Source organism: Acipenser ruthenus, chromosome 1 (genome assembly GCF_902713425.1).
Source record: "Acipenser ruthenus chromosome 1, fAciRut3.2 maternal haplotype, whole genome shotgun sequence".
Taxonomy (NCBI): Eukaryota; Metazoa; Chordata; class Actinopteri; order Acipenseriformes; family Acipenseridae; genus Acipenser; species Acipenser ruthenus.
In genome coordinates, this window is record NC_081189.1 from 67,634,698 (window position 1) to 67,656,139 (window position 21,442).

The 21,442-nt window shown below is 37.4% G+C and overlaps 1 protein-coding gene across 2 annotated transcripts; it reads right to left on the minus strand.

Moving 5' to 3' along the window:
* Window positions 1-704: 704 nt before the first annotated feature.
* Window positions 705-18,994, minus strand: ppm1kb (protein phosphatase, Mg2+/Mn2+ dependent 1Kb). Of its 2 annotated transcripts, none has more exons than XM_034035762.3 (7): window positions 18,768-18,994; window positions 16,439-16,947; window positions 15,930-16,030; window positions 8,241-8,406; window positions 6,533-6,677; window positions 5,946-6,080; window positions 705-3,258 (listed from the first exon to the last, which is right to left on the minus strand). In XM_034035762.3, the coding sequence occupies exons 2-7, from the start codon at window positions 16,870-16,872 to the stop codon at window positions 3,127-3,129; spliced, it is 1,113 nt and encodes a 370-aa protein (XP_033891653.2). In that variant the 5' UTR covers window positions 16,873-16,947; window positions 18,768-18,994; the 3' UTR covers window positions 705-3,126. The 2 variants fall into 2 exon arrangements, with proteins under 2 accessions (XP_033891653.2, XP_033891654.2); XM_034035763.3 differs by lacking the exon at window positions 18,768-18,994 and adding an exon at window positions 17,960-18,090.
* Window positions 18,995-21,442: the final 2,448 nt, after the last annotated feature.

Here is a 21,442-nt window from a genome sequence, read left to right on the forward strand (position 1 = left end):
CACAAGGTGATACATAGTGCACCACTATGGGATTGAACCTTCAATACACTGATGTGTTAAAGACAATACACAACACAGGCCTGGAAACTACACAGCCTATTCTACGATTAGGAGTCTCTGTGCTATAATTGCAGCAGTTCACTGGCTTCAAATGATTAGACATTTATGCAACTAATTCAAGTTTTAGACATACAGCTATGGCCAAAAGTTTTCACCCTATAGAATGAACAGATTTTGCTTCATTAAGTTCAATGAAACCTGTTACATTAACATACTGAATTATGTTCTGCTTTGTATTTTTCCATATGCTTAACGAAAAACTGACAATTGAACAATTTGACATTTCAGAAACAAACATAAAATACCAAACCACTATTATGGCGTCCGGTAGACTTTTGCGATATCATTTTGTAGTTTCTTTGATTACATGATGTTAAATAAAAGATCTAAATTATGTTCATGTAGTTTTTTTTTGTTTTTTTTTTAAATGTATGTCTTAATCCTAAAATTCTAGGTGATGCAAAACTTTTGGCCATAGCTGTACACTTGTTTCACAGATGTTTCAGTTTCCAAAGATTATTTGTTTAAATGTGTTTTAAGAAAAATCTAGATGGTATGTTACTTGTTTGAAGTTAAAGCACGGTGCAGAAAGCCTCAATAAAGCGCCAGAAACAGCATACCATCACACAGGTTCACATCCAAACTGTGCCAAAAACTCTTTATTTAAATACATTTATAATGATACAGACATTTCAGTTTTTTCACAATTCCCCTAGCAAAGGCATACCTTCGGTACAGAACACCCACGTCACATTACTGATATGCTCACAACAGACAGCTCTAAGTGGAAAATCTTTTGCAACAACAAAATAATCAATCATTCCACTTTTGTTACACCTCCACCATCAGACAATATCTTGGTTACTTAATTGTAATTATATAACTTAAAGGCAGAAGCACACTTAGTCTAGTATGTACAGACATGCCGTTGTGAGAAGGTTGACAGTACAACATAACCCATGTTTTAAGGGAAGACTTGGCAGAGTTTTTTTTTTTATTTTTTTTTATTTAAATGCTACATACAGTATAATGAATATCATTACAATATCAAAGTATAATAATTACCCTGTGTGACTGGCCTGTTTTATTAAAATAAGGTTTTACGACTGCTAGGGAAAGCGAGTAGTAACCCAACATGCGATATCATGCAGCTACAACCTGTAGTCTAAGAAAGAAGGGAAGGTGCAAATTAATCTTTTAATCCAATCTATCTGCACAAAGATAAAAACACTGCTGAACTCTTCAATCCCGGCTGGACGATAGGAGCTGGGAGGTTTGAAATGTAAAACGATAGTGTAATTGTGCTTTTTTTGTGAGTTTCTTTCCATGCTTGTGTAATTTGACTAAGTGTACAAGCAAAGGACATTCCTGTGACAGAGGGAAAAAAAATATTAGTGAAAATTTAAAAGTGTGCTTTTAGCAAACCTCCCAATAAATGAATGCCTCCTGTTCAACAAAGTTTTGATACAGGCAAGAATCACAATCATATTTCACATCCAGAAGAATCTGAAATGTTTTTATTTCATTGTTTTTTAAGCTACTGTTTTTTAAACTATCACTTAAGCATCTTATCAGGGTCCGCATCTAGGGTGAAGAGATTAGGATTGTGCTATGTAGAGCCAAAAAAAAAAATGCATTACACACATCTGAAAACCAACTTAACAATACAATCACATTTCTGTATTTACAGACTGCAATAAAGACACATTGCAATGCAACTGATGAAACTAGAGAGATGTGGAAAGAGTCTATTTTCTTACCAGACAAGAAATACAACACAAGCACACTTTGTAACAGCTTCACGACAAAGGTATTAAACTCCTACAGCCTGAAATTATTTCCAAATTTCCCTGTTAAAAACAGACAGACGTTTGCTTTTAACTGTACGGCCATAATATGGTTAAGTATTTTTGTTCTCTGGCTTACGACTTTCACACTGTTCAACCTGTGACCACAGCTGCAGCAATGCTAGACATCAGGAGACCAGCCTGAACACAGTTCAAAGCCATTTCAGACATACCAGGTTAATGATATCACAACCACACTGTGCAAGCACAACCATGCAAATTGAAAACCATTTCAAAGCAGCTTACCATTTAAAAGAATAATGTATTTACAGAAACAAATCTTGTACTAAAACAGCAGCAATTTTTGCCAGTGACAAAAAATATATAAATATCAATATATACAATATTAATATACAAATATGAGTGATCTGTATGCAAAGCACTATTTTTTTTTTTTTATTTTTTTTTTTTTAATTACTAGAGTCAAGTTGCCAAGCAACCTTTTTTAAACAACATTTCAATATTTTTACTATACATATTAAAAATCCTTCTGGTGATCTACTTGTTAAACCCCGTATTTCCTCTATTTTATACCTGCTCAATTTCAATCATACTCACTTCAAGCACTGTTTTATTTATTGACTTTGTCAAAGAACAACTTTAATCTTTAGATAAATAATTGTGGCACAGACTCAGCTGAACTGGGTAGATATACACTGGTTTCAATACTACTCAGGGCAGGACATAACTGGCATGGTAGAGAAGACTTGCGGAGGGAGGTACTGTACTGTATGTACAAATCTTCTCATTTAGAATACCTGGTGCACTGGTAAGTAGGTAGAAGAATCTGCTTGTTAAGCAAGCTTTATGTTAATGTTTACATTAAGCTTCTAGTAAAATGAGCTGAGAACCTTTTTGTAAGAAGGGTTTAGCTGGCATTAGGTTCTACTTTGAATATTAAAATGAACGCCACTTACACGTTTAAATTCCTATGACTGTGGTGTCCTTTCTTTTTAGCAACAATTTCTGAAAATAATATATTTAATATTCACTATATATTAAACGTATTTCCTTAATATTTTTTGTTTGTGTATTTGTTTCCCTGTTCTCCAAGTCCCTTTACTCAATGTATCTGCTCACCAATATAGTTAGCAAATATTTTTCCTAGAATTGAATTTAAGGTCAACTGTGCCCCATGGTTTCTCCTTAGTGTGTGGTGGGTGCACTGCATACTGATCATATTGCACGTTGGTTGTTGGTGGTAACAGTGGAACTGTCTTCATGCCCATCTTCCACTGGAGACAAAGCTGCGGCTGAATGAGAACGTGACATCTGCATTCTTGTGTTTTCCCCAGGCACCGAACGGGACTACAATGATTGTGCTGTTGTCTTCTGAACCATACTGAAGGGCCTGTAAATAAAAACACAAAAACTGCTGTTTTTTTCACAATTTCAACTGCAAACTTTAACTGTTCTCATTGCTTCCAAAATAGTCCCAAAGAGCATAACCTATTTATGGATTTTAGATGATCAGTCATTGGACAAAAGAAATGTTTTAGATTTTTACATAAAATTGTCGGTAGATTTTAAATTTAGTGTGTACATTTTTACTTTTAGAATTACAACAAAAAAAAAATGGGTGAATAGAACAAATGCCAAATCGTAATATTACGAGTTAAGACTAATGACTAGGGGGGGTCATGACGGTCACGGAACCCGTGGATTCTGACATTTGTTTCCACTCAGAGTGAAAATAGGAAAGAAGCAGTTCACGTCTTTTGAATTGGTTTCAGTGTAAAGTTAAAGCGCTTAGCAAACGTCACATGAAGGTGAATACTTACACAGAACTATAAAAAAGTGGTGAAATTAAACTCTAAGCAACTAGCAGAGCAATATCCCAAACAACTTCATGAAAGCGGAGGGAGCAGCTTTAATGAGAAACAAACTTCAAATTAACAGAAGCCTTTTGTGCAGAAAATATACCTCTGCATACACTTGATAATGCAAAGCCTAAAGGGAGGGCGGTTTACAGTTCTGCAGAAGCATGAACCTCGATTTGTAGCTCTTGCTGTCCTTCCTCTGAGGTGCTTAACCTGTCAACAGTGTAAATGCAGAACAATCCTTTTGATCTTTTAATATACTTGTAATATCAAAACCACAGGTGTGTTTAAATAGACATTAACGAAAAGGATATTGTAAAATTGTCAATTTACAAACAGAACATTTATTTTAAACTACATTTCAGTGTTCAGATTATTATTATTTTTTTGTTTGTTTTTTAAAGGTACTGTTAAATAATAATAATAATAATAATAATAATAATCTATGTTTCCTTTTGACTAGATGTGTATGTTAAAGAAAACATTAAATACTTGCTAAATACATTAAATATATTTACTTTGCACAAATACTAAAATATTACAATCTATTACATTAATAAATATATTTAAGTTCTTTGTAGGCATGACCATTCTGTGAAATTGTCTATTTTTAGCCATGACTGTCCCGTGATTTCTACATATTTTTACTGTGACAAAATCACATCCTGTCTAATGACCACTAAATAGGGAATGGCAGCTCAGCCAGTAGTAGAGTGGATCACTCACAACAGATATCCATCCATCTTTTGTTAACAAGCACATACAGAGCTCAGAGAATTTATTTAGAAAGTGAACTGAGAATGATTACATACTGAGACTAAGTTTAATTTCTTGAGTTATCAGAAAACTTGATGAATGATTCACACAGTTTAAAGCCAAGGGCATGTAATGTTCTTTTCATAGATAAAAAACCCCCACTAGATCTTACCAATGCAAGAGACTAGTAGATTAAATGTATCTGGCAAGAGCTTCAAGAGACTAATCTAAAAAGCATATAAAAGAAAGAAAACTTTAGTTTTCATTCCTTCTGGTGGTTAGACTATGCTAAAGTAACACCAAGACCTCGTACACACTTACTGCCCAAAGGCAAACATCTGCTACACTTCAGTGTAGAATTGGAAATCCAAGGTCACCACCAGACCTTTCCTGTGGCATCTCTAAACTGCCTCAATCTCCATTATCACCACTTTATAATATACATGAAAATGAATTACCTGTAACTAAAAAGACTGAGCGCTTTTATTCTGTTTTTAAATATGGAAGCTTTAGTATCCGAAAAAGCCACCAGCACTTAATATTTGGCCAGCTATTATTTTCCTAGGTTTAAATATCGAGACAAGCTATATTCTTCAGTTATTTTTTTTCCCCACTAGAATTCCTAATTTAGATGCAAGTTGTTCCATATTATGTTAAGCATTATTGGTGCATTGCATAGTTTAATCAGTTAACTGTTTAACTTAGGTGCAGTACAAATAATTCTAAACTGAATTAGTTTACTGAAATGCTAGGTTTTGTACTATTTTTTATTTTTTTATTTTTTAATTAAATGTGGGTTAGCAAACCGGTTTCTTAAGAAATGTGAGAGTATATTTCTATTTCACATAAATAAAAAAACACAAAAGCAGAGACCAACCAAACTGATAAGCTACAGGTAGTGGACAGAAAAATGAAAACACCAATGTAAAATCACTTAATAGGGTGATGGGCCACTATGGTATCCCGCTCTGTGGAGTTCTCGGCAGACCGTTTTTGATGAAACTGGCCGTTTTGCCTTGCACTTCGAATTAATGCATGGATATCACAATCCTGGAGTATGTGCTTATGCCCACTGTTGCCCTTTGCTGATGATGTCTTTCCCTCGGGAGTTCCATGCTGACATCACCTTAGACACCGTTGCCGTGAAACATCAGCAAGTTCAGCTGTCTTGGTCACTGAAGCTCCTGCAAAGCGCACCCCAACAATCACCCCTCTTTCAAAGTCACTGAGGTCTCCTCTTGCAGCCATGCTAGCCATAAATATAGGCAACCAGGCCTGTCCAGCATTTTTATATATGACCCTAAGCATGCTGGGATCTTATTTGCTTAATTAACGCATGAGCCACACCTGTGTGGAAGCCCTTGCTTTCAATATACTTGGTGTCCCTCATTTACCCAGGTGTTTCCATTTTTTTATCCACTACCTGTAGATCTGGACAGCATCAGTCAGCCTTGTCTCCTACCTGTTCAGAGATCACCTGAGCAGCTTCAAGTGGATCATGGCACTGATTAATGACATCACAGATCTCCTGACTGTTCATGATGAAATTGATCCCGTCTGTCGTCAGCGCCAGGAAAGAGTCATAAGAATGATGCAGCTGAAATTACAAGAAAGTTAGGGGAGTTTCCCCTGCTTAGTTACTCTGTTTTGTTTACAGTAAATATCTATCTACATTATACTACCCGTATTTCTTGTTTGATTCCACACATATATTTTGTTAGACATACTAGTACCATATAATAATTCACACACACACAAAATGTCCATCTCTGCCAGTACTCGAGTCCTGCCAGAACACACCGGAACAGGGTTCCGGCACTTTTTGGACCACACACATGTGAAAATATATCAAAGAATATTGCTGTGATATCTAATGTTGCTGCTGTACACACACTCATGTTGAGGTACAGCTAACTTTAGACTGTGACTGAAGCCAGCAGCATCCCCCACCCCCCCGCCCCACCCCACTGTTGACCGAGCGCCTGGTGATATACCACAATGCAGTTGTGTCCTGCCCTTTTAATAACAGTTCACATTTTCCAGACTTACATTAATCCTTTTTGTCTCAGGCTCAGCAATGACTCCTTTATGCTTCAGGTCAAAATCTCCGATACTCCGTGTCATAGCAAGTCTGCCATTGACATTAGGCTGACCAAGACTGTTCCAGGCTACAAAGCCACCACTTTTTTTTATCCTAGGAGATAAAAGAAGACAGCGACAGAAGTTAGAAATAGAAGGTGAAGTGAATAAAGCAATACTATATGACCAAAAAAAGAAAGAACTGAAGGGTGTACTGGTTAGCCATTTCTCTACCTTTCATTAGCTTCAATACTGTTTTCAATTAATAAGACCCAACTGGAACCATCGTTGGAGGTAACCGCTAAAAAAAAGGTGCCTATACTATTAAACAAACAATTTTATAACTTATAACTGCATTTCCTCATTTTATTTATCTGTATGGCTTGATATTGAAGTTTTAACATGTTCACCGAGTTTCAGAACTTAATGTTAAAATATAAGTAATTAATTTGCAGAGTCAGTGTGATGAAAAAAAATGTGCTGAACACACACGCGTGGTTGTACATTGCAGTTAAAATGGAAGGTTCTTTTTTAATTTAAAGGATGTACAGTATTTAATCAAGATTACTCATGACTTCAATGTAATGTTGCATTTTGCCCCCAAAAAATAAATGTTACTCTCTCAGTGTTAAAATTAGAGGGTAAGTTACTCCCAGACCCAAAACCTTATCTAGAGTGCTGACTGGAGCTGATCATTTTTTTTTAATGGGCTTGACACAAACAAGATTTCTAATACTGGGGAGATGAGAGAATGGGAAAACGAAACAGAGTTAGGATAGGTTTGGCCAGGGGTCCTCTTGGGCGTGTGGAGAACCTTCCTGGCGGAGGATGAGGTCAGCGCAGCTGGGCCTCTAAGGTTGGGAAGTGAGCTTCGCTCCCCCAGAGGGAGACCATTGCAGCAGTGGAGCAGCAATATAGAAAAGGAAAGCAGAGTGGAGGAGGAAGGGAGAAAGGTGGAAAACCAAAAACGCAAGACAGAGAGCAAGTGCATGACTTGGGGTTTAAATAGGGGTTTAGCAGCTATTATTGGCAGGACAGAATTTAGCAGATATTATTGGCAGGACGGAATGGGTGGGATGAGACCTTGTTCCTGCCCCCCGAACCACACACAAGGTTACAAGAACATCAGGCATGTACTGAAGTGATAAAGTTATCAATGAGCAGGAAGGTGTGGCAGAACATGTGAAATTGAAGTCCACTATATGACTTAGTAAGGCAGTAAATGTTTATTCAGTAAAGGAAAATTACAAATCCTAAACGGCATAGTATTTTACAAAAGGTTTAACCCAAAATGTACTGTTCTGAGGATGTTGCATTGCTTATCTCATCATAATTTATAGCATATTAACACTCTCATTCACTGCAATCAAGCACATTACTATGTGATATTTACAACACAACTTCTTGAACAAGAAGCCACTTTAGCAATCCCTGCACATATAGTGGAAGATTAGAAAAAATGGCTTGGATTTTCCACTTTACATTAATAAAATGTTATTTTTGTTTAAATTACATACCCCAGGGACGTGCAGTATAAAAATGTACGTAATTTAAAAGAAACAGCTGCAATTACAGAAAGTGGGATCATTGTAGCATAATGTTTTGAACGTACTAAATTAGTCATCCTGCCGTATCTTAACGCTACAGTAGAAAATATGGGCCTGGTTTGCTTACATACCTTTCTTTTTCATCTTTCCGCTCAGGAGTGTGGTCCACCGTCAGCTTGCTGGCCTTCCCCTTCCTGGACAGCATGGCCCGGCTGTCGCCCACACTGGCTACGACCAACTCTATCCCGTCACGCAGCAGGGCCACCGTCGCTGTGGTGCCAGCACTCAGCAAGGAGGCTACAAGCACCAGGAAACACACACGCGTCAGTGTACCACCCATGCTCAGACAACCCATCATACACACAATAAAGCCTTATAGACTTTTTGGTTTATTTAAATAAAAAGGGACGTTTGTTTTTAAATCAGATCACTACATCTGCATGATTTCTACTTCACCATTATAGTTTGATTAACAATTGAGGCTGATCAATATTAGCTATTGTTTTGGTTTTAGTTGTTTTTTCCATTATTTTATAATTCTGTGCAGTCAAACTGAGACCTTTTATTACTATTTAACATTATTTTATTTTATCATCAATTTTTTAACAAGACTTTCCAGAACAAAGTTAATTTGAAGGGCGATACATGATCATTAAGCCCTGTTGTAAAAAAGGGACAAGAGACTACTTAAAGAAAGAAAAATACAAATAATTTTCTATCAAACGTGTAAAATAAAACAAAACAAAATGCTCATCTACAGGTAAATATAGCAGAGTTAAGAGCAGATACTGTTATTGCTAGATGTTAATGAATTGATCAGACTCTAGATACTTTAGACAATGACCAAGATGGTATTGTCTTGTCTGTGTGGGGGGGGTTTGAAAATGACCGCAAATGCACATCTTTGAAAAGGACACAAGCAGAATATTTTCATCCTTTTAGCATTGAGTGAAAAGCAGGCATATGTTGAAAAGAGTGCAGTGTTTCAGTCCGGAAATACTACAAGCATAAATGCATGGCACACCAGATATTTAATAACCTCTGATCTTTTTATATAGGTCAAGATGTAACACAGAACTCTTCAAATCTCTTTTACAATTATATTCACCACTACAAACAGTAAATCAAGCAGGTGGGTGGGGTGAACAGAAATCAACTGCAGTCTGCTACCCAAATGAGGTCAGAAGTGGTAATATTCACATCTTGAGGATTTATCCCAAGGAGAAATCCATCACAGAAGTGGCCTGATTTGTGACATGTGCAAAAATACATATGAAGAAGTGTGAGAAATGAACTACATCCACAAGGTGTTAGCTTCTGTTTTTTGTGCCAATATGGATGTGACTTCACATAAATCTAGAGGCAGGTGCTTAAATAGAACAGAGGATAGTCAAACTGAAGTCCTAATGCTCAAATTATTACCGGAGGAACTTTTGTTACCTCCACTGCACAACATCCCTGACCAAGTAAAAGATCAAGCTAACGAACATGAAACCATCCTGAAGTGGACCTAGATTCAAATGAGCAATTAATAATCGAAACAGGGTTTCTTCCGAGATCAACACCCACAGTGAGTACTGCCACTTCACAATGTTAACATCAGCAATAACAGTGACACTCTCACTCCATAAATAAGACAGAAAGGATAAAACAGGCTATCATCCAAGGGTAGCTTGGTTCTTTTTGTAAGGGCAACAAATGATTTAAAAAAAAAAAAAAAAATGTGGACTGATGTCATAGAAACTGCCAATTGCCAACACTTCATTGCTTGTTCACAAAGCTGCTTTTTACTGATCCTTTGTAAGAAATCACATTCTTCAAATGTATTGAACATTTATAAAATGTATGGGCACCAGGAACTGGAAGAAAACATTTCTGAAAAAATGATTTCTTGGCACTGGTGTAAGAGGGAAGGCAATAATTGTTTGTGTGAATGTGTGGATTTACATGGCCTCTAAACTGTGAGGTATATTAATAGCGACACTAAATCGTTTATTATTATTATTATTATGTGTTTATTTAGCGGACACCTTTATCCGAGGCGACTTACAGAGACTAGGGTGTGTGAACTATGCATCAGCTGCAGAGTCACTTACAACAACGTCTCACCTGAAAGACAGAGCACAAGGAGTAAGTGACTTGCTCAGGGTCACACAGTGAGTCAGTGAGTGAGCTGGGATTTGAACTGGGGACCTCCTGGTTACAGGACCTTTTTTTTAACCACTGGACCACACAGACTTTTTTTTTTTTTACTTCTAGTCATTAAAGTGGGCTCAGAAAAAAAAAAAAAAAGTTTTATAAATCTGATTCTTCACAGGCCTCATTTCACTTTATTTGTATTGTATGTAGTAATTTATTAATATAGTGTTAAAGAGCAGCAGTATTTAAAATAGAAAAAGTGTTGTAGGGTTAATTAATAAATAATTACACAGAAGAACCCACCTAACAGTTATGAGGAAACTAAATGAGAAGACCTCTTGTTGTATGAAGATAGAGTTGTGTCAGATATCACACATTTCTCAATCAACTTTTTAAAAATGTATGTTTGGGTGCCAAACGAAAATGTGGGAAGTGATATATGGTTTTAACAGTATTCATATAAATGCATACCGGTATATGTAAATAAGACATAACGCTTTTGTGTTAGTTTAAAAGCACAGCACTTGCCCTTTATCAATGTATCAGTAAGTATCTTAAATACACTGCTTACCCCTTTTCCAAGAAATAGCAACAATCTTCTGTTGCTGCCAGTGGCAGTCATGGAACAAGAGCCACTAGGAAGAAATAGCCAGGGGTATTCTCATTCTAAGTCTGGCCTGTATTCATGCCCACATATTTTTAAGGGTTTTTATGACAATATTTAGTTGTATATGTGGCATGCTTAATGTCTATAGAGCCTTTTGTTGTTGCCTATTTGGAAGTGTGTTCGAGTGTGTATGTGTCTATCCATCATTTACTGCAGGTGACCACAGCCATGGAGCACTTTGTATTCCATTTGGTCATCTCATATTTATTCTTGCAATAGATCTTTGACAGGATGTCTGTGCAACATCCTGATCAAAGTAGATTAAAAACAGGCAAAAGTTAAGTGCTGCAGTAAAATTAAAACTAGGACAGCAGCAGCTTCTGCAGCAAGAAATAAAAAACAGCTTTGAGGCAGTTTCTAGAAGCACTGGAACATGATCGACTCTTCAAAAGTGTATCTAAAAGTGTTAAGTAAATTATCATATGATTATTTTTTTAATACAAAAAAAGAAATAAAATAAATTAATAAGAAACGTATCATTCCCTAACAGTTGATAGTACAAAACTAGTTGTTTTTTTAAGAGAACACTCACTGCACAGTTTTTACTGCATGTGCCATCTCAACTAAAGTGTGTGAGATACAGAGAGAGAGAGAGCGAGAGAGAGAGAGAGAGAGAGGGAGAGAGAGAGAAAAAGATGAGGAACCTTCCAATAGTCCAGACTAGGAACCGCTGGACTCCTTCACCTGGGATAAAATTAAGCAGGTCTCCTTCCACTGAAGCCCAGCAAAAAAGTGTCCAGGGCCTCCAGTGACTGTAAGCTGGTCAGCAGCTCTGCCACAAATAACACGTACACAGAGGCAAATAGGAAATTTCACGAAGGAACAGCGGCCAAACATTAAAAAATCATCTGCAACACCAGGGGCTACAGCAATAAGAGCTCCAAAATGTGTTTCTTAGAAGCGTTTAGCACTTTTGAATATTTTTAACATACATTAGATAAACATATTCAGTTATTGATTGAAGGTTAATTACACAGTAGTTGAAGTAAAGTGCTTTCAGATATCAAAGTTTAAGCTTTAAACTGAGATTTCCTTTTTTTAAGTCCCGGCACATAATGTAAGTCAACATTACAAAAAGTTTGCAATGGAAATTAAAATATAGTACAGCTATACAGCCTACAGTGCAGATCATTATCGAAAATGCAGCTCCCATAAATAGCATCACCCAGTGTTGCAAGATAAAATGTATCATGGTAAACGCCACAGTAATATAAATTATGGGATAGTGTTCGCTAAAGTACCAAGTGTAGCTACTTTTAATACTTCCAACAATAAAAACTATTCCAGTGAAAAAATGGACATTGACTGTTGAGTTAAAATGTTTTGGGCTGCTCGTTTGAATGCATCTCTTTTGTAATAACGCTTTAGTAAGCTCAATTGTTGTATGTTATCAACAGGGATCCTAGGAATCCATTTGGTGCGGAATAATACGGAAAAAACATGGATTTTCTATGCTGTTAGAGAATTTTTTAGTAAATATACTTGTTCAATAAAACTGCTTCTGGTGAGCGAGACACACTCAGGTCACATTCCTGCTGAAACGCAGCTGCAGTGTACTTCAGTGTGTTTTTACTACTCAACAAGCTGTTTAAAGATGCCGTAAACAATCGGGTCAATGAGTTTGGCTATAGCCATCCAGACTAACTCGGAGATAAACTAATACAGTGCCTTGCGAAAGTATTCGGCCCCCTTGAACTTTGCGACCTTTTGCCACATTTCAGGCTTCAAACATAAAGATATGAAACTGTAATTTTTTGTGAAGAATCAACAACAAGTGGGACACAATCATGAAGTGGAACGAAATTTATTGGATATTTCAAACTTCTTTAACAAATAAAAAACTGAAAAATTGGGCGTGCTAAATTATTCAGCCCCCTTAAGTTAATACTTTGTAGCGCCACCTTTTGCTGCGATTACAGCTGCAAGTCGCTTGGGGTATGTCTCTATCAGTTTTGCACATCGAGAGACTGAAATTTTTGCCCATTCCTCCTTGCAAAACAGCTCGAGCTCAGTGAGGTTGGATGGAGAGCATTTGTGAACAGCAGTTTTCAGTTCTTTCCACAGATTCTCGATTGGATTCAGGTCTGGACTTTGACTTGGCCATTCTAACACCTGGATATGTTTATTTGTGAACCATTCCATTGTAGATTTTGCTTTATGTTTTGGATCATTGTCTTGTTGGAAGACAAATCTCCGTCCCAGTCTCAGGTCTTTTGCAGACTCCATCAGGTTTTCTTCCAGAATGGTCCTGTATTTGGCTCCATCCATCTTCCCATCAATTTTAACCATCTTCCCTGTCCCTGCTGAAGAAAAGCAGGCCCAAACCATGATGCTGCCACCACCATGTTTGACAGTGGGGATGGTGTGTTCAGGGTGATGAGCTGTGTTGCTTTTACGCCAAACATAACGTTTTGCATTGTTGCCAAAAAGTTCGATTTTGGTTTCATCTGACCAGAGCACCTTCTTCCACATGTTTGGTGTGTCTCCCAGGTGGCTTGTGGCAAACTGTAAACGACACTTTTTATGGATATCTTTAAGAAATGGCTTTCTTCTTGCCACTCTTCCATAAAGGCCAGATTTGTGCAGTATACGACTGATTGTTGTCCTATGGACAGAGTCTCCCACCTCAGCTGTAGATCTCTGCAGTTCATCCAGAGTGATCATGGGCCTCTTGGCTGCATCTCTGATCAGTCTTCTCCTTGTATGAGCTGAAAGTTTAGAGGGACGGCCAGGTCTTGGTAGATTTGCAGTGGTCTGATACTCCTTCCATTTCAATATTATCGCTTGCACAGTGCTCCTTGGGATGTTTAAAGCTTGGGAAATCTTTTTGTATCCAAATCCGGCTTTAAACTTCTCCACAACAGTATCTCGGACCTGCCTGGTGTGTTCCTTGTTCTTCATGATGCTCTCTGCGCTTTAAACGGACCTCTGAGACTATCACAGTGCAGGTGCATTTATACAGAGACTTGATTACACACAGGTGGATTCTATTTATCATCATTAGTCATTTAGGTCAACATTGGATCATTCAGAGATCCTCACTGAACTTCTGGAGAGAGTTTGCTGCACTGAAAGTAAAGGGGCTGAATAATTTTGCACGCCCAATTTTTCAGTTTTTTATTTGTTAAAAAAGTTTGAAATATCCAATAAATTTCGTTCCACTTCATGATTGTGTCCCACTTGTTGTTGATTCTTCACAAAAAATTACAGTTTCATATCTTTATGTTTGAAGCCTGAAATGTGGCAAAAGGTCGCAAAGTTCAAGGGGGCCGAATACTTTCGCAAGGCACTGTATAAATACTATTTTTTGGTTTTTATTATTAGTACACAGACGTATTTGTAATATTTAAAGTAAAATGGTACGTTTGTTTATATTTTTGATTCTGGTGAGCTTGTAACTTCCTTCGAATTTGAAAGTGTACCAATAAATACTTTCTATAAAAACTAATTAATTTTTTATTGGAAAATTTGAGGTTTTTTTTCTTTTTTTTATTGAGGAAAACTAGGATCCCTGGTTATCAAGTACTGCTCACTTAGATTTGTATAGATTAATAGAGCCATGCATTGCTAGTTTGACCAGGGTGTACCCAGAAATGTCTATACATTTCTCTTTACAAAACAAAAAATAATGTTTAGTTTAAGAAAAATGGTCTTTCACTGTTGCGTTAAGACATTTAACCTAGTTTATTTCAAAACAAACATTGCAAAATACTGTGCCTTGAAATGCTTATTAGCGCAGTTTGGACTGGGACTATTGTGACAATGTTGATTAAAACAAATAATGATAATCAAATTATCTGATAATGTAATACTACATGTACTTTACAAGAGAAAGTGTGTAGAATTATGACAGAACTGGTCATTGTTGTAATAAGTTCAATGGTGTTATGTGGGAGGTCCATAACAAACCTGTATTGTTTTTGCTTTTGTGTAACATTGCCTCATAATCCACTTCCTTGGTCTTTGCCTAGCAACACTGTTTATTAAACAGAGTTTATATTGTTTGTGGAAACTGCATAGATCTACTCATATATTCTTAGGTGAATGTATTAGAGAGGCATAACTGCATGCTGCACTGAAAAATAAATGTGAACGTTAATTAAAAATAAGAAGTACTGTTTGGTAAATATTAATACATTTTCATATAAATTGGGTAATACAATGATTCATTTTAATGTATTATCAATAAAACGTATTCATTGTTGATAGAAAATGTCCTTATAAAACAATGCAAATCACAATGTTTTTTTGGTTGCACAGAAGAGCAGTATGGCATGCTCCAATACTGCATCATCTACAGACTTGTACCTAAGTTTCCATTGAAGTAACAACAGTGCTTTTTTTTTTTAACTGTTACAATTTTAAAAGCTTTTTTTCAGCAATATTAAATGCTAAAGAAGCGCTGTGAATCATGGAAATTGAGACAACATAATGACCCATTTTATCTGGAATAGCCTTTAATTTGTGCCAAGAAAAAAAAAGCTGTTTTGCTAATTACTGAGCTAGTAGTTTACAGTGAAATTGTGTTACAGTTTGTGTATCAGCACTGTAGGTGTTATTTTTTTTTTCTTTTGAAGAGGAAATCGCTTCTCGTCATTATTCATGCCCACTATAAGTAGATTGTCTCATGGTTTTCTTGTCAGTGAAGCTAACAGAAAATGTGCAACGTGCAGTGAAACTGCAAAAAGGGAAAACTTTGAAAGAACGAAGCCTCTTCATGTACTGCAAGCAGCATGTTTTTAATCAAACAATCTGAAATTACAGTACAACAAATGTGATATTTCTATTATTTTGACTATTCTTTTTTTAATTATGTACAAATGCAATGGTAACACTTAGTATGGCAGGGGTTATTTTTTGTCAATACTTCACTAAAACAGCATGCAAACCTATATAACACATGGTTTTCAATGTAAAATGCAGTGTTTTTACAAAAATCTGGTCATTGTACTGTTTTATTACTTGTCGCTTAAATTATCCAAAGAATCTCCAGTGTGTTCATTATTATACCTACCATTCGCAGAGAGGTGTATATGCCTTGCCAATGCTTTGTCTATTTCCAGGAATGCTTTGGTCAACACAAGCTCCAAGTTATCTTCTTCAGCTATGCAATCCCTACAGCAGAAATATTAGAAGGTAGCATTTATTTTTTGTATTAATGATTAAGATACAATCAATAACTTGGAAGTGACATATGAATACTTAGGCAAAGAATGGTAAGGTTTAAAATACTAAACTGCTATATTAAAAAAAAGTTTAAGAAAAGTCAAAAGAAAGAAAACAACACTATTAGTGATACGAGTCATTCATAGTGACTGACCTTCTTGCACACCATCAATACTGGGCAAGAAGCACAGGCTCAAAAATCCATTAACATACAAGAATGCCAGTAACTTTACAAGGCAACATTCTTGACTTTACAAACCAGCCAGAAAGAAGCACTGCAAGCATTTACAGTTCACCTCCAGGGTGTGAATAACAGGTTCAAGCTGGCTAGCAAACCTATACGTCACAATCACCTACAGAATGTATTTCTCCATGTATTTGTCACAGAAGTCGGCCGCCGCTGGTCCACCGTGGCCATCAAAAACAGCAAAGTAGAGGATGTTGTCAGTCATCTGGGCCACTTTGAACCGGTCCTCATTCTCTTGCCGCTTGCCGATCTGCGAGGCACTGCCCACCTTCGACAGATTCACTTTGGGAATTGGCTTGCCATACTTAATGCTGGAGGGGAGTTGGATGGGCTCATCGATGCGATTGTCCCAGATGCCGAAGTTGTCCCAGGTGGTGGGGCGGCCACTGCTGTCGGGATCAAACCTGGATGAGCTAAGCTCAGGGGTGGAGCTGGTGCGGAACAGCCGCGTGTCGTCTTTCAGAACTCGGGTGGTCAGCAGCACTCGTCTTCTCACTTGGAATCCACCAGACCTGACCAAGTTCAAAAGTGCAGCTGCTGACATAACTCAGCCCTGTGCAGACACCCGGAGGAAAACACCTTGAGCACGTCTCGAAAAGCAGCTATCTTACTACACTTTCTGAAAGACAAGTGGGAAAACAACAAAGGCATTTAATAAAACAGTACACCACTCATTAATCTTATTGAGATGATTAAAAATGCTGGGGCTCTAATATACAGTAAAGGAGCTGGAACTGTCCATCTGCTGCACTGAAAGGATCGTGAGAAGCAAGCCAGCTTGTAATCTGTCTTGATTCTTATAGGAGGCTGTGTGGTCCAGTGGTTAAAGAAAAGCTTGTAACCAGGAGGTCCCTGCCACTGACTCATTGTGTGACCCTGAGCAAGTCACTTAACCTCCTTGTGCTCCGTCTTTAGGGTGAGACGTAGTTGTAAGTGACAGTGCAGCTGATGCATAGTTCACACACCCTAGTCACACACCCTTGGATAAAGGCGTCTGCTAAATAAACAAATAATAATAATAATAATAATAATCTGTCAGATAATCTGTGAAAAAACAGGGGATTACTATCAGACCCAATTCCTCTTTGTTTATATAAAGAAACAGACATAAACATCACTCTTATGGCAGCTACTAGGAAACGTACAGATCTTTAAAACAAAATAAAGCTGATAATAATATGAAACCCACACACATTCCCCCAACTCCATCCCAGCGAAGAAATAAAATGAATACAATTTTCTTCTTGATGGGCAACAGTCTCATTCGTCTTTAGGTATGACAAACCCAGACCTTAGCTTCGTGTGTTAGTGCCCCATAGGATTTATGAATGACCTGCTGCTGCTACCACTGACGCACAAAAACACTGACTGTGACGTCGGTGCCTGCTGGTAGCTGCCCGAACCATTCAATCAAACATTGCGTTACCAGAATCGGTCAATTGAAGGTAACACAACACATACTTTTCATATATTAACAGTAAACAGTGATCTAGCGAGCCTCTCTTTTTCGCAACAACCTTTTTTTGTTATTCCTTCAATTAACCATGAAATCCATTGTTTCTGTAAATTGCGTTCCTCAAATAACAGTAAGGTTTTTTTTTGTTTTTTTTACAAGACATCAAAAAACTTACCTAAATATTTATGGTGCGATATAGTTGCCTGGATAGATCAGGCTTCTGGGTAATACGAGCACAGCCTACCTTGCCCGCCTATTTTGACTATTGCAGTGAAAATATGGTTGAGATAAAAGGGTAAGGTTTTGACAGTCGAATCAGATGACAGCCTGATCAGCCAATCAGAATAACCCTTAAAACTCTAGCCAGCCAATCGTGGGAATACATTAACATGGAAGGCGGTCAGGTAAATAGACCGGAGGCGTCAATGATTGACACACTATCAGTCCAATGAAAGACGAATTCAGTCGCTATGCCAAATGGTTTTGTCGAATCAGATACCAATACGGTGTGGTTGGAAAGCTACGGGGGGGCGGTTACTGTAGCAGTAGTAGATTTATCACGAAATGAGACTATTTGTTTATTTTGATTCCGTGATTGCAGAAAACTGCGATGACGCGCATACATGCAATGCGACATTATACTAATTTCCATTATCCCAAAAAGTAACAAGATAATACCCATTTACATGTAGTAGGCCTATTTGAGATATCATTATGCAGACAGTGAATATATAGGTTCTGTTCTTCAAAACAGTATTTTTGTTCTTTACAACCAGAAACTAAATAAACTAGGTTAAACAGAAAAACGGAAGCTAAGATAACGCGTTGAAACAAAAATAAGCTACTAACACTGTACTGCTAGTTAGTCTTAAGAATTGTGTCCACCTCGTTCTTTCAATTATATATATATATATATATATATATATATATATATATATATATATATATAAATAAAAATAAAAGAAATAAATAAAGTCACTTACCACTACTGAGGTACCGTTTACAGCGAACAGTACAGATATTTCCGTCAACGTCACTGTAGTACAGAAATTGATGTGGTCGATTATGCTAAGGAAAGACAGCGCTTCATGTATTTAAACCAAAACCTAACAGCGCCTATCTTCTGTATGAAACTTCCACATCTGATGTAAGAATATGAACACTTGAGGCTTGCACTCGCATATGTGTGACACGCCTCCCTTTCTTGCAGCTCGAGCATGCTGGGTGAATGCTTGTGTGATGGGCGTTTGAGCTCAAATCTAGATGGTACTCGTCAGTGACAACCAATAACAGCAAGGAGTCAGTCATATTACAGGTTTCATTACAATTCTTGCTCGAAAAGCGCGAAAGAGCTTTCTTTAAACGCGTGGTGTGTTTACACTGTACCTTTTGCGCTGTAAAAAAGAAAACAAATATTTTGTTTTTAAATAAAATAAAACAGCTGGCAATATTGGGAGGTAGCCCTTTCCTTGGTAGAAGTTGTCATAGTTACAGACTACATAATACTCAAGTAAAACCTGAACAGACAAACCAATTAGTCTACCTTTTTGTATTTCCCTGGAGTAAAGGACCCACCTGACTGTGCAGCTGATACACATTTTACAGTGACTCATTAAGGACAGGGATTAGTATTATTTTTTTTTAATCAATGTAATCTTTTCATATTTGTTTTTATTTATTGTATCATTTTGCAAACTTCTTATTTTCTGTAGGGGAAAATCTACAAACATCTGAAAAATATCACCATAAAATAGCGTCTCAATAAAATGTATTTTTATGCTATGGAACTGACAACAAATATACCTCTTAGATTGACTAATTAAATAAAAAAAGTATGATGAACAGAATCAATCTGAAACTGGTCTTGTCAGAACCGTTCTCCAGTGAACTGGTCTGAGATCGATTATTGTCTGAACACAGCTTTTGTGTGAGGTAAGGTTGGGGGTTAAAATCAGTACAAGACTAGCAGAGAGGGTCAGGACAGGTATCCATTTTCACATTTTCCACAAGTGGCAACTACCACATTTGGACAGTAGCTGGTAACTTGGGGCATATTGGCTACAAAGAACTTACAGCCTACTGGGATCTATGTGTAATCGGACAGGGATGCAAAGAGAGCTGGGGGTAGGGGTCAAGAAACGCCCATGGTGTACTTTGTCTAAAATACTGGTACCAGCCGTGCATAGACCCATCCCAGGGGACACCTGATAGTTTGCAGGCAGTTACTGGTGGTAGCTGTTGATTTTCTTTTTTTTTTAAACAGCAAAGGATCAAAAAGACATTGGTCCAGAAGAAAGTCTAATAAAGGGATCAGAGACCATGTGAAGCCCTGGTACCAACTCCTCGAAACAGAAAAAGGCCCTTCCCTTTATCAGACCTGTCTTTTAATCATTGAGGGACCCCTGAGTCAGGTTGGTGTTTTCTAAAACCCAACAAAAATCCTATCAAAACAATATCCGTTAGTTCGACAAAAAGAGAGAGGGTGAAATACCATGAACATGACCTTGGAGTTTGTCTCAATATACTGTATCAGCTATTTCATTTCACAAGTGTCAAATTGATATTGATATAATAACATTTTTATATTTATATTAGGAGGCTGTGTTGTCCAGTGGTTAAAGAAACAGGCTTGTAACCAGGAGGTCCACGGTTCAAATCCAACCTCAGCGTCTGACTCATTGCGTGACCCTGAGCAAGTCACTTAACCTCCTTGTGCTCCGTCTTTCGGGTGAGACGTAGTTGTAAGTGACTCTGCAGCTGATGCATAGTTCACACACCCTAGTCTCTGTAAGTCACCTTGGATAAAGGTGTCTGCTAAATAAACAAATAATAATAATAATAATTTGGTAGTCCAGATTAGTGAAACCAGCCCTTTATTAGAGTCAACCAAGGTAGTGAAATCCTATGTAAGGAATACCAATCCAGTAATACGGTATACAGTGCCCTCTAGTGGTAAGTACAAAACTTTCCCCTTTTGGCTGTTGTAAGCAAATAATCTGTCAGTGTTAAAATTATAGTTGAATTATGCAGTACAAGAATGCAAGCACGCCTCTTAGGCTACTGTCACTGCCCCATTCATTGCTGTTTTCCAACACATGAAGTATAAATTATCAGTTTAACCCTGAAGTCTGTACTAAAGTTGGGTATCAGCTAATCCCAAACTTTATACAAGTTAAAAACATTTCATTGTGACACTATTTCATCCTTTGCTGGTTTGGGGAAAGAAGACAGCATGGGATACATGGCATCTATCCCAGGTTCTTGTATTTGTTGTTCAGCTGAAACTATGTCCTTGATTGAGCACCATGTTGTACTGCTGTACGACTAACCCAGTATCCAGTAATTCTGAATGCTAAAAGAGCTGCATACCAGGTAGTATTGGGGCAGCTGTCATTCCTGAACCAATATCCCTCTCTCAGTGACTGGGGATGGGCACAGGTATCTCCAGATGTTTGGCAGTACTGTGGACAACACTCCCAGAAACTGCTACAGTGTGGGTGCAAGAAGGTGCAAACCGCATTGCAAATATATAAGGGCATATATGCTGCTCGATTACCTGTACATTGTATAGTGACTGAACTGCATGAGTATTCACTTCATTGTGTGTTTTCTTTACTTTCTATGCTACTCCTCCTTGTAAAACTGAATCCACTATCAC